At 45.8% G+C, this 14,271-nt stretch overlaps 2 protein-coding genes across 4 annotated transcripts in view; one reads left to right on the top strand and one right to left on the bottom strand.

Annotated features, from left to right (window-relative positions):
• The window catches only part of ASB17 (ankyrin repeat and SOCS box containing 17), a 41,154-nt gene extending 40,259 nt beyond the window's left edge, over positions 1-895 (bottom strand). Inside the window, exon 1 of the mRNA XM_075615779.1 lies at positions 630-895. Within this exon, the coding sequence (XP_075471894.1) occupies positions 630-676 (47 nt within the window). The 5' untranslated portion in view covers positions 677-895. The remainder of the gene's footprint in view (positions 1-629) is intronic.
• ST6GALNAC3 (ST6 N-acetylgalactosaminide alpha-2,6-sialyltransferase 3) overlaps positions 1-14,271 on the top strand; it is a 238,383-nt gene that overhangs the window by 5,814 nt on the left and 218,298 nt on the right. The window lies entirely within an intron of this gene.

The raw sequence follows: 14,271 nt of genomic DNA, 5'->3' as shown, positions 1-14,271 counted from the left end.
AGAGAGAGGGGGTGGGAGGGGGGGGAGAAAAAGAGATAAAATAATATTGATTAGATTGATATAACACTTATCTACAAATAGCTCCAGTGTATTGGCTTTACTCCACTTTATTAACTTTAATGAAATGAAATCTTTTAGCAATAATACGCTTAGGAACCTACTATTCTACCTTTCCAGGATATTAAACTTGCAAGTTTTGTTTGCCCTTGTAAAAAAAATAAAAGATAAAACATTCTCTTGAAAATATGAAACCAAATTCCCACAAATACAGGGACATCAAATAACCGCGGCAAACCTATTATTGCACTCAGTGACATGGTGGGAAACCGTCTCTGTCTGACCCCAAAAAGAGCTAAAAACAGCGGCATTAGGTGCAGAGGGAACCACCGGTGCCAACGTGTAAAAGACATTCGGGGTCCAAAAAATGATACGTCTGTGCCACAATATAGAGGCCACAAGATGGTTAATAGTTAGCACTTTTCCTTTTTAGGATAATTATGATATTATCCATATCCTTCTATGCCTAAAAATACCCTTACATCGTCATTCTGCCGCTGTCCCAGGTTATCACTTTAGGCAGCTGATAAACTGCCACTGATAAGAAAAGTATTGCATTTATTACAATTTACCTTGGCACTAGATATGCGGGTGGGCAACTCCAGTCCTCAAGGGGCATAAACAGGTCAGGTTTTCAGGATATCCCAGCTTCAGCACAGGTGGCTCAATCAGGGCTTGTTTTTTTCGCATGGTTAAATCAAGCAGTGGAGAAGGTGCATAACAGGGACCAGGAGTTTCTGCACCGGTCCCTGTAAAGATCGCTGCCCTCGCAGATATTTCTATATTTATATGTAATCAAAAGGATGTCCAAATGTTATGCTCATATCCTAATACAGGGTGTGCAATCTTTCTCCGCTGCACCCCCCTGCCTGCTTCCCTCCCTGCTTGCGTCCCCCCCTCCCCTTGTCTCCGGCTTTCCGGCATCAAATGGCGCCACATGACCCCGCAGCGTCATTTGATGCCACGTTGCCATGGTGACGTGTTTCCGAAGACAGGATAAGGATAGTTGCAGAGGCCTCACGCGATCCCCCGGAATTTAATTTAAATGCCTTGGAGAAGAGCGCGGGGACTCTGCAACCGCCCACGCCCCCCTCCCCCACCCCCCAAAAAATATTGCGCGCCCCCCAGTTTGCGCACCCCTGCCCTAATACGTCCAAAAGAGCGTCTAGGGAAAGGGGGTGGGCGCTCCAGTCCTCCAGGGCCATCAGCAGGTCAGGTTTTCGGGATATCCCTGCTTCAGCACAGGTGGCTCAATCAGAGGCTCAGTCAAAGGCTGAGCCTCTGATTGAGCCACCTGTGCTGAAACAGGGGCTGATTGAGCCACCTGTACTGAAGCAGGGATATCTTGAAAACCTGACCTGTTGTGGGGACTTGGGGACTGGAGATGAGCCCCCCTGTTCTACCTGACATTAAAATTCCAATGTGATTTGCGATGTCATAAATTAGATAAAGAAACAACACGAAGAGCTGAAAAGCCAATAGGAACAAGGCAACTCTTAATCAGCTCGTTTAAAAACTGAGAACAATATAAAACATACCCAGCCTGTCCAGGTACTAAATACCCAGCCTGTCCAGGTACTAAATACCCAGCCTGTCCAGGTACTAAATACCCAGCCTGTCCAGGTACTGGTGCTGTGTTCACTGATTCTCATTGGGATGGAATAACCTACTGTACAGGCATAAATTAAATCACTTTTTTTTTATAATTACCAAAAGCTCCTTAGCTGGTGATGCAGCTAATCTTGGCTTCTATACACTAAAATAATCCAGAGTGCAACTAAAATATCTAGCTACCAATCCCGGATTGGCAGATTTATACTTATTTAAAGTGCCACTAAGTGACTTAATAAACAAAATAATATGTGTACCAACCGGTGGCACATACACATTTATAAAATGAGAGCAAACGCCACCCACTTTTGCTTTTACGTTAAGTAACTTTTCTGTGTATAACCTCATTAAATCTATTATTTGTCAATTTGCAAAAAAGCTTCTTCTGCACTCACATAACCGCAATAACTAAACAATTCTTCGACTTCCAGCCCCTTTACCACAACCACGCTTCCACGCCATCTGTATGTGCTTCTCGAAGGAGAGCAGGATTTACATGTTTGCTTTTGGTATGTATATCTTTAGTTATATAGCGCCCACAATGTACAGAGTGCTTTACAAAAGAGATAGTACTGTACAGGAAATTATAATACAATAAGCGCAGCAAACAAAATGGGGCAATAGGAATGGAAATCTCTGACCCTGAGAGCTTACAATCTAAGTCAGGGGTGGCCAACTCCAGTCCTCAAGGGACCACCAATGGGTCAGGTTTTATGGCTGTCCCTGCTTCAGCACAGTTGGCTCAATCAGTGGCCCAGTCAGAAACCATGAGCCACTGATTGAGCCACCTGCGCTGAAACACTGATAGCCTTAAAACCTGACCTGTTGGTGGCCCCTGAGCACTGGAGTTGACCACCCCTGATCTAAGTGGTATGCTGGGAGACTTACAGAGATCGTGAGCTTTTGTAGGTATTCCACGATATTCAATCTTTTGTTATCATCTATACATCCATTTATCTATTTGGGTGCAGAAGACGGACCTCTGAATTCACAACCATGGGATCGCTGTGGTACTGATGGTCGCGGCCGCTCCCCTGATGACGAAAAAAGACGTAACGTGCCCTCCACTTCAGCTTCAATCGCGTTCGAACGCCACCTCCCCTGGAAAACAAGCAGAGAAAGAACGCCACCTGTTACATCACAGCGGCCCCTGGCACGTCGGCCCGCATACCGTATCTTTGCGTTATTTCAGATCACGTTTAGCCACGCTAATAAACTTTTTAAGATGATTTTTTTTCGGGTAAAACGCCTCCATATTATTTATTTATTTATTTATAAAATATTTTACCAGGAAGTAATACATTGAGAGTTACCTCTCGTTTTCAAGTATGTCCTGGGCACAGAGTAAAACAAAATAATACATGGTTACAAATACAGTTACATAAATGAACAAGGTATACATTATATACAAGACATTGCATGCACAGTTAAAGAAAATATATATTATGAGCGTATGAAACAGTTACAGACCAAATTAAAGTGTGAGACAGCCTTAGATTTGAAAGAACTTAAGCTGGTGGTGGATATGAGAGTCTCTGGTAGGTTGTTCCAGTTTTGGGGTGCACGGAAGGAGAAGGAGGAACGTCCGGATACTTTGTTGAGTCTTGGGACCATGAATAGTCTTTTGGAGTCTGATCTCAGGTGATAGGTACTGCATGTGGTAGGGGTGAGGAGCTTGTTCAGGTAGCTGGGTAGCTTGCCCAGAAAGTATTTGAGGGTGAGACAGGAAAGGTGAACTTTGCGCCTAGACTCTAGTGATGACCAATCTAGTTCTTTGAGCATTTCGCAGTGATGTGTGTTGTAGTTGCATTGGAGAACAAAATGACAAATTGAATTGTAGAGGGTGTCAAGTTTGCTAAGGTGGGTTTGAGGAGCCGAGCCATATACTATGTCTCCATAGTCAATAATTGGCATTAGCATCTGCTGTGCAATACGCTTTCTGACCAGGAGACTTAGGGAGGATTTGTTCCTGTAAAGTACCCCTAGTTTGGCATATGTCTTGGTTGTCAGGGTATCAATGTGCATCCCGAATGTTAAGTGGGAGTCAAACCATAAGCCCAGGTATTTAAAACTAGTGACAGGTGTTAGGGTGGTGGTAGCGTTGGTTCTAATCAGGAGCTCAGTCACTGGAAGCTTTACAAATTTAGTCTTGGTCCCACATACCATTGTTACAGTCTTGTCAGTGTTTAAAAACAGTTTGTTTTGGGAAATCCAGTTTTCGAGTCTCAAAAAGTCAGACTGAAGTATGTGTTGAAGGTCAGAGAGGCTATGGCTGTGTGCATACAGGATTGTGTCATCTGCATACATGTGTATTGAGGCTTCCTTACAAGCTGTGGGAAGATCATTAATGAACACTGAGAAGAGTAGGGGCCCCAGAACAGAGCCTTGCGGTACACCACAGGTGATATCCAGGGGGTTGGAGTTAGAGCCTGAGATGGACACATGTTGGGATCTACCTGATAGGTAGGACTGAAACCATTTTAAAGCATGTTTCCCTATTCCAGAGCTCTGGAGTTTGTTAAGCAGGATAGCAGGATCAACAGTATCAAAAGCCTTTGCAAAATCTAGGAAGACTGCACCAGTGAGTTGTCCCCGTTCCATTCCACACTGGATTTCATTGCAAACTTTTAGCAGGGTAGTTACGGTGGAGTGTTTGGGACGAAACCCAGACTGGAATTGGCTAGGGAAATTTGTCTTGGTGTAGAAATCGCTTAATTGGGAGTGGACACATTTTTCCATAACTTTGGATAGAATTGGGAGAAGTGAGATTGGCCTGTAGTTTGAGACAGTGTTTTTGTCCCCACTTTTGAAGATTGGGACAACTCTGGCAGTTTTCCAGGTCTTAGGGATATGGCCTGCAGACAGGATAGAGTTGACTATGGACGCAATTGGTTTGGCAATGGCTGGGGCACCAAGTCGTAGGAACCTAGATTGTAGTAAGTCAGGTCCACATTGGCTGCTTAGTTTTAGTTTGAGGAGCGCTTGTGTAATCTCCTCTTCAGATACTGGGCTAAATTGAAAATTGTGGGCAGTGTTGGGAGGGGGTGGGACTGTAGGGATACTCCCAGGATGAGATTCATGTTTGGGGTTTGTGCTGGGTTTCGCTAATAAGTTAGTGGCACACCCCACAAAGTAATCATTGAATGCATTTGCAATGTCAGTGGGGTTTGTCAGAGTAATATCCCCCTTAGTGATATTACTTGGTTGTTGATGGTTAGGAGGCTGGAATATATTGTTGATAACCTTCCAGAAGTTAGCTGGGTTTGATGTATTTTGGTGGAGATTGTCAGAGTAATATTGTGCTTTTGCATACCTTGTTTGCCTTGTGCACATGTTCCGCAGGCATCTGTAGTGATTGAGATCCTTGGTAGTGCCAGTTACTTTGTAGCTTTTCCACAAGGCATCCCTGAACTGGTAGAGTGCTATAAGGTCAGGTGTAACCTATGGAAGGTGGGCACCCCGTACCCTTTTTCTGCGTAGTGGAGCATGGGTATCGCAGAGTTTTAAGAACTCGGATTGGAAATAGTCGAGCGCAGAATCAGGGTCGGGAATTAAATCGATTCTGTGCCATGGGCAGTTGGTAAGGTCATCCAGAAACTGTTGTGGGTTAAAGTTTTTAAATGTTCTAGTGAGGAGAACTTTAGGGCTTGAATGGGGCGGTTTAATTTTCCTTACACAGTACACTATTGCATGGTCACTGAAAATATCAGGAAGGATGCCAGAGGATTGGATTCTGCTGGGGTTTGAGGAGAGAATCCAGTCTAGCAAGGAATGGTTATGCGATTTCAGGTTTATCCGTGTGGGTTGGGAAATGAGTTGTGATAGGTTAAGTGACTTGAGTTGTATCTGGATTTTGTGGTTTTTAGGGTCAAGCCAATTGAAGTTGAAATCCCCTAGAACTAGCAGCTCACTCTTCTCATTCAGAGAGGAAATGGAGCCAAGAAATTGGGTGATATCAGTCAAGGATTGTAGAGGGACTTTAGGGGGGCGGTAGATCCAGCAAGCAAGATGGGCTTAGAAAAGGGGAGGCAGATTTTGCCAACTAGAGTTTCAAAAGAGGGTGGACTTGGTGGGCAATGTAACAGTGTAAATTGTAAGGTGTCTGCAATATAAAATAACACCCCTCCTCCTCTCTTTGACCTATCTCTCCTAAAAATGGAGTATCCCTGAATGGCGATATTTGCATCAGGGGTTTTAGAGGATAGCCATGTTTCTGTAAGAACGATGGCTTTGGGTTTATGCATAAGGCACCATGCCCTTAGTTCATCCAGTTTGGGCAGCAGGCTCCGGATGTTTATATGGGCGACAGATAGCCCTTTTTGGAATTTAAAGGTGGAATTCTCAGGGGCATGATATTATTATCCGAGATGCAGACGCACGAAACTAGAAAGATGTTGGAAATGTTTCTAATTGAACTCTCGGCGTACCTTTAGCTTTATCCAAGAACTTCTTTTTTGTTCTAAAGAATATATTTTGCTTCTAGCACCTTTTTTAAAGAATATCAGACGGATATTTTCTTCTTCACCACGATCAGAAATGTCTGAGTCTGTTGCCACACTTTCCACATTGTGTCGTAGAAACGGTGTCATGCTGAGTGTTAAGGTCACTGTATCCAGTCACTGCCACAGCGCCAGTCTGGGAACTCGCAGGGTTTCAAGCCTTGGACTCAATGGGGATAATTTAATAATTGAATATACACTGAAGCAGCTGTTAGGGCTGTTTTTGGCCAAAACTCCATCCTGGAGACTGCAGTGGGACTGCAGATGTAGCCGGTGTTATTGCAATAACGTACTAGCCACGTCCCTTTTTCATGGGCGGCTAATTCAGGCTCAACGGTGTCTCCTCCCGCTGGTGCATTGTGCGTGTCCTGCTGCAATGCGCTAGCGGCAGCATTAATGTCAGCTGCATCTGTATCATAGGAAAAGAAACAGATTGATTTATGGATAATTCTACTTGTTGCAGGAAGTCGGTTACATTATTACGTTATTTACAGCAAATAAAAATATCACTTGTAAGCACATTCTCATGTCTCAGACAGGTCTGCCGCCCCCTGCCTTTCACAGTTATTAGGTTATTTAAAAAATGCTTTTTATTTGTGAGCTAAGTGGGATCATCTTTGATAACCAACTATTGCTTCTTCTTCTTCTTCTTTTTTTTTTTTTTTAAAGATGAAGCTTTATGTTAAATGTGAAAGAAATCTACTTGGAAACATGTTTCTTCGATTACTTGCTTGTAGACAGGAAATGGAAAGGAAAGCATAGAATGCCATTTCCTGATGCTAGAGTAGTCCAAAGTCCAATCGTACCTGTTTGGTGTGTCTTGAACATCTGTTTCAGCATTAGGCCTGGGACATGGTGCAGGGAGCGGCGCTGGGACACCGGTGCAGGGAGCGGCGCTGGGACATGGTGCAGGGAGCGGCGCTGGGCAGCGCTGACGCTCATGCTCTCCTGCTCAAGCAGGAGATTTTTCTTGTCCCTGCATGAGCGTCAGCGAGCGCGCTTGTGTGCCGGGTGGGAGGCTTTCGGGAGGCAAGCCTGGAGGCGGAGCGGGAGGCGGGGCTAGCGCGCCACATCAAGGCGCCAACGTCACGGACTGCCATTGGCAGTCATGTGACCGGCCCTGCGCTTCCCTCAGCGGGAAAACTAACATTGGCTTGTCGGCTGAAGTTCCACACGCCTCCGCACGCCTGCGGAAGCGTGCGGAAGCGCCGTCTAAAGCCGTGCTGATAGGGATAATGTTTCCCCTCAGTGCGGCTCAGCGCGCCTCAGCACGGCCTTTTTGACCATGTCCGAGGCCTTAGAAATGTGGTTTAAATCATTTGTGTTTATCTTTGCAGGAAATAACCAGTGAAGATGTGCTGGTGTAAAAGTGTACACATTACATACTCTATGTTGATAGGTTTAAATGATAACAGTTGCAATGTGTATACATTGTATAGATGTACATGTATATAGATATACATGTGTACAGCCATGTATGTAGCATTTGTTCGAAGTAGCACACACATTTAAGTTTAGGAAATACAATATAAGGAAAATATCACAAGCTGATAAGGGTTAGTTCTTATCAGGATTGTCGATATCAACCACGAAATACACACGGACACACGTGCTCAGTAAATTGTTATTTATTGTACTTAGCTTCAGTTATATGCATCTTACAGCAGTCAGGATACCACACACTGTCGACCAGGGGAATCCTGTCATCCGCAGATGCCTGGTAGAGTTAGAGTTGTTTATCTGTGATCGCGTTTGTCCCGGGCACAGTTTCACCATCAATCCTGTATCCTGTATCCTGTCCAGGTTCTGCTTTTTTCTGTGCTCGGGCAAACGTATATAGTCTAAACTCAGGAAACAGGGAGGGGGGTGGGGGGCAGGTGCCACCTGGACAATTGGAACGGTCAACAAGCTATGTACGGGAAGTTAAGCCATTACAGTAACAGTAAGCATTTACTGAGAAACGAAACTTAAACTATTATAATCATGCCTAGGCCATCAGAAGCATTCATTCCATTCTCCCTACACAAGCCTTCAAGAAAGAAACAATTTGCAATTTTCAGCGAGTCTGTCAATTTTAGCTTCCTATCCAATTTTTGGCACAGATTTCCTTGAGCCTTTTTCTGCTGCACAGTTAAGTCTGGATCATGGAAGATACTAAATTAGTTGTTTTTTTAGCTACCATAACCTTATTGCAACCACTATCGGCTTCAAACTTCAGAATCAGTGACGATGCTCAAACGGAGTAATAATAATAACAACTTTATTTCATATAGCACTTTCCTCCCAATGGGACTCAAAGCGCTTCACAATTACAGCAATAGCGCGCAGTACACAGCACAAAGGAATTTTTACAGATACCGGCCCAGCCCCATGGAGCTTACAATCTATGTTTTGGTACTAGAGGAACATGGAGATAAAGTGACTTGCCCAAGGTCACAAGGAGCCGACACCAGGATTGAACCAGGTTCCCCCGCTGTACCGTCAATGTCAGTCAGTGTGTTTACTCACCGAGCCACTTGGATGAAACTTCTGTCTTTATAAGCTGATAAATGCAGGTAAAATTAGAGAGGGACATACAAGGGTAAACACTCACTGGTTGCTTATTTACATGTCATTACCCAGAATCCTTGTCCACAGACTCGCCAACAATGTTTAAAACGCAACTGCTCCAAAGGTCAGTCCCAAATGTTGGGAACATCTAGTGTCATCGACACTCTTATCGATGTCTTATTACAGAGGATTTATATATCATGCATTCACCCCCCATATAGTGAGGGTAAGGCACTCCAGTGTATCCCAATATTCTACAAAATCTGGTGTACTGCCGAATAGCACCGTGATGCAGAGAATGGCACGTAAAGTCGAGAGAGAGAAAAAGAGAGAGGCCTATTTTAGTAAAGTCCCCACAAAAAGCAGCACACCTGAGATACCTGGGATATATGCTAATAGGATATGCAAATAATATTGAAATTACTCCTTCGCAAAACCCATATTTCAAGCAAATCGAATTTCAGGTTGAATCTAATGTGCGAATGGTGGCTGCCGGCAGAATTGCATTCGCTCTCATTTTATTTACATCTTGGCTTTGGAATATATATTCATCCGTGAATCGAATTTTGTCTGCAACTCGGTGAATCATTTGTGATCGAATGTTGACACATTTTCCCATCTGTAATCCTTGTGACCGTCTGGTCGTTAATTAAAAAATGCAGAGCGCGTCTGGTTGACATAACATTCTCACTTTATCTCCACCTCCTGGGCGACTATATATACCCCCTGCTCCTCCCAGAGGGGCTGCAACACATTCCAAAGCCAAGGGGGTTCTTGTGCCTCCACATTAAGGACACATCCAAACGGGAGGGTATCACTTTCTGTCCAAAATCCAAACTGTATTTGGAAGAAAAAAAAAACCTTGAATTTTGCAGAACTCCGGGGGGGAAATAAAGATAACAAACGGGAAATGTCTATTCTCAAAAGAGTTTTTATGTTTCAGTTTTGCTGGGTAGGGATTTGTATTCTCTTTAGTGTTAGTTTAACGAAGTATCAAAATAAGTTTCCTTGGCGGTTTGCGTGTGAGATGTTAGTCTCTGGGCATTACCAGGCACATTCCTCAGCTACTGAAACATTTCTCCAGCATTATGTGATAGGCAAGGAAATGAATAATGCTCGGATTTCATTCAACTGCAGATTTAGAGCAGCGCTGCGCAATCTTTCCTGCTCGTGCCCCTCCCATTCTGCTGCACTCCATGCTCGCGTCCTCCCCTCCTGCTTCACTCCATGCTCGCGCTCTCCCCTCCTGCTTCACTCCATGCTCGCGTCCTCCCCTCCTGCTTCACTCCATGCTCGCGCCCTCCCCTCCTGCTTCACTCCATACTCGCGCCCTCCCCTCCTGCTTCACTCCATGCTCGCGTCCTCCCCTCCTGCTTCACTCCATGCTCGCGTCCTCCCCTCCTGCTTCACTCCATGCACGGGCCCTCCCCTCCTGCTTCCCTCCATGCTCGCGTCCTCCCCTCCTGCTTCCCTCCATGCTCGCGTCCTCCCCTCCTGCTTCCCTCCATGCACGGGCCCTCCCCTCCTGCTTCCCTCCATGCACGGGCCCTCCCCTCCTGCTTCACTCAATGCACGGGCCCTCCCCTCCTGCTTCCCTCCATGCTCGCGCCCTCCCCTCCTGCTTCACTCCATGCACGGGCCCTCCCCTCCTGCTTCCCTCCATGCTCGCGCCCTCCCCTCCTGCTTCCCTCCATGCTCGCGCCCTCCCCTCCTGCTTCCTTCCATGCTCGCGCCCTCCCCTCCTGCTTCACTCCATGCTCGCGCTCTCCCCTCCTGCTTCACTCCATGCTCGCGTCCTCCCCTCCTGCTTCACTCCATGCTCGCGCCCTCCCCTCCTGCTTCACTCCATACTCGCGCCCTCCCCTCCTGCTTCACTCCATGCTCGCGTCCTCCCCTCCTGCTTCACTCCATGCTCGCGTCCTCCCCTCCTGCTTCACTCCATGCACGGGCCCTCCCCTCCTGCTTCCCTCCATGCTCGCGTCCTCCCCTCCTGCTTCCCTCCATGCTCGCGTCCTCCCCTCCTGCTTCCCTCCATGCACGGGCCCTCCCCTCCTGCTTCCCTCCATGCACGGGCCCTCCCCTCCTGCTTCACTCAATGCACGGGCCCTCCCCTCCTGCTTCCCTCCATGCTCGCGCCCTCCCCTCCTGCTTCACTCCATGCACGGGCCCTCCCCTCCTGCTTCCCTCCATGCTCGCGCCCTCCCCTCCTGCTTCCCTCCATGCTCGCGCCCTCCCCTCCTGCTTCCTTCCATGCTCGCGCCCTCCCCCCCTGCTTCCCTCCATGCTCGCGCCCTCCCCTCCTGCTTCCCTCCATGCTCGCGCCCTCCCCTCCTGCTTCCCTCCATGCATGGACTCTCCATTGCCCTGTTTTTCCATGACCAATAAATAATCTTTTTATGGGATACGCACCCCCCTCCTTTCTACTTTTTTAATACCTTCAGTAGTGCTCTTCCAGTTTTTCTCCTATACTGGAACCAATTCCCTACCTGTTACGCCACAGGATTGGTGCGATAAAACCAAACCTGTGGCGTAGCAGGTAGGGAATTAGTACTACCATATGAAAGGTCCTGGGTTCGATTCCTGTATGGTATGGAATAGTTTATTTATTTACTTAAGGGTCTCAATACTTATGCAACCAGTACATTTCACAGTCCCCCCCCTCCCTTTTCTGACATTTAACCTCCTCCTCATATAACTGTTCTATTTAACCACTACAGCTTTGTATTTTAGAATACAAAACCGTTTGTTGGAAAAACTGTGCATACACCATTTGAAATTAAACAAAATGTGACATTATTGGTAGGGTGTAAATACTTCTACAAATCAGTTTACATGGTGACGATTGGAGACAATTTGTTGTTGTTGTATCTGGGGCCTGCCTCATCTTGTTGTGATATCTGGATTGCCATTTCATTGGCTGTACACCATGACACAGCTTTTGCAGCTTGTTGTGGGTAGATGTCACCAATTGATGTTTTGTTTTCCTTCTCCCTTATTCTTACATAGAATTGCTGTGTTCCTTCTATCTGGTTTGCGCTGTCAAGGGTAATGAAGAAGAAAGAGCAACATTATAATTATCTCTAGTTTTCTCTGTGTGTTTCATTTCACATCTCTTCTTCCTCTTCTCTTCTGAAGTCTGACACTTGCTTATTCTTTTTCATCAAATGAAGGCAGATGATCGTCGCAATAGCCGAGTTTTCTACTTTTCGTTTCTGGGAAGGATGCCATATAATATTTCACGGCATTGGAACTTATAGAAACTGACTCCAGAATGGGGTTTATGTTCCACATTTCCTCTTTTTATGGACGTAATGAAAACCTGTGTTGCTTCTAAAGAGAACAATTATACATCCGCTGATTACTCCTGCAATGGATCAAGAGAAATATTCGTGGCAAAATGTGATCCAAAATCTATAAACAGAACATGCATTTTTCTGATATTGGAAGAGGCAAGGGGAAATTTATTTTCAATAGCAGGCATTCCTAAATGCAATATTGACCTAATTTGGTACAATTAATAAAACCTCATGTTGAAGCCACTAAACAGAGCGCTCTCAATCCTATTTTGTTCCCAAATGTGATTTGTTCTGAAACTGCACAATTATCTTTAAATTGTGGGATCCAGCTAATTTTCTCACCGATTATATTATGGACATTATTCTATAAAGTACTCGCTGCAAATAATTAAGACGTAGGCATAGAATATGTGAAATTCTAGCTCGCAAAAAGACAAATACAACATTTCTTGTGCTGAATACTAAAATGAAATGACCCTTATTCTTAGCCAGCTATCCAATAGGTATTTACTATGGTAGATTTTATTCCTATATAAATACTCCGCTCATTTTTATTTGTCACGTAAGAGAGAAAGATGATTTTGTATAATATGAGCTCGTCAACAATCAAATATATTGTATATCATGTAATCCAGTAGCGGCTAACTGCAGTCCTCAAGGGACAACAACAGGCCAGGTTTTAACGGTATCCCGGCTTCAGATAATTAGACCATTCTGGCCTTTTCTTTAAATATATATATATATATATAAAATATTTCACCGATTATACTTTAAATACTATTATATAAGTAAGAAAAACTATCTACCTTGCAAGGTACAACAAGGAAAACCATAAATACATTTCGGATCTTAATTTTGGCTAATTATATCCTAGCTTATGTGGTGACTGCTTTCATTAATAAATATAATACTCACCGCAGTGCACTTACTTTATGAACCTTGTACTTGTGCAACGTTCCACGTTTCACTGGATATCACCAGCATCTTACACATTTACCTTTCAAAGTTAAATGTGTTTGGGGTTTAATAGACCAAATATCAAAGCCATTAATATGATTTTTCTTCTAACATAAATATTTCCGGTTTGGCCACTGTAACAGGGTATAGCTGATGGTTGATTTACATACAGTTATATGAAGACTGTGGATATTATTTAAGAAATATAATTTGTTTGTATTAATCCCTTTGGTGCTACAGGGGGCAGCACTGTTCTGCTTTACAATGCATTAAGGCATTTCTAGCACTTAAGGCAGTGGTTTTCAACTGGGGTTCCGTGAGCCACCTTCATGGGTTTTGCGAGCACACCTCATGGGTTCCGCGAGCACACCTCATGGGTTCCGCGAGCACGCCTCATGGGTTCCGCGAGCACGCCTCATGGGTTCCGCGAGCACACCTCATGGGTTCCGCGAGCACGCCTCATGGGTTCCGCGAGCACACCTCATGGGTTCCGCGAGCACGCCTCATGGGTTCCGCGAGCACGCCTCATGGGTTCCGCGAGCACACCTCATGGGTTCCGCGAGCACGCCTCATGGGTTCCGTGAGCACGCCTCATGGGTTCCGTGAGCACGCCTCATGGGTTCCGCGAGCACGTCTCATGGGTTCCGTGAGCCACCCTCATGGGTTCCGCGAGCACGCCTCATGGGTTCCGCGAGCACGCCTCATGGGTTCCGCGAGCACGCCTCATGGGTTCCGTGAGCACGCCTCATGGGTTCTGCGGCTTCCAGTTGGGGGGGGGGGGGAAGCTGGGACAACTCTCCCAGCTATCCCAGACCCGGCGGCACCCCCATATTGCAGTGACCGGCGGCTCCCGAGCTAAGCAGAGGCTATTCTTCCTCTCTCTGCCTGCTCCGGTTGGCGCCGGCTGACAAGAGGGAGAGAGAGGATTGGACAGGCGCGCACGCTCTCTCGCAAGGAGGAGGGGTGTGTGTGTGTGTTTGTGGAAATATTTTAACTCATCTCCTGCAAATGCCCCTCGTTGCAACACTACAAGGATAAGAACAGGTGTGTGTGTGTGTGTAAGTGGGAGAGTGTGTGGGTGTGTGTGAATGTCTGTGTGTAAGTGGGAGAGAGTGTGTATGTCGGTGTGTAAGTGGGAGTGTGTGAATGTCGGTGTGTAAGTGGGAGAGAGTGTGTATGTCGGTGTGTAAGTGGGAGTGTGTGTATGTCGGTGTGTAAGTGGGAGAGAGTGTGTATGTCTGTGTGTAAGTGGGAGTGTGTGTAAGTGGGAGAGTGTGTATGTCTGTGTGTAAGTGGGAGTG

The sequence above is a fragment of the Ascaphus truei genome, chromosome 10 (genome assembly GCF_040206685.1).
Source record: "Ascaphus truei isolate aAscTru1 chromosome 10, aAscTru1.hap1, whole genome shotgun sequence".
Lineage (NCBI taxonomy): Eukaryota > Metazoa > Chordata > Amphibia > Anura > Ascaphidae > Ascaphus > Ascaphus truei.
The sequence above is the reverse complement of the archived record's forward strand: the minus strand, read 5'-3'. Positions and strand labels throughout refer to the sequence as shown.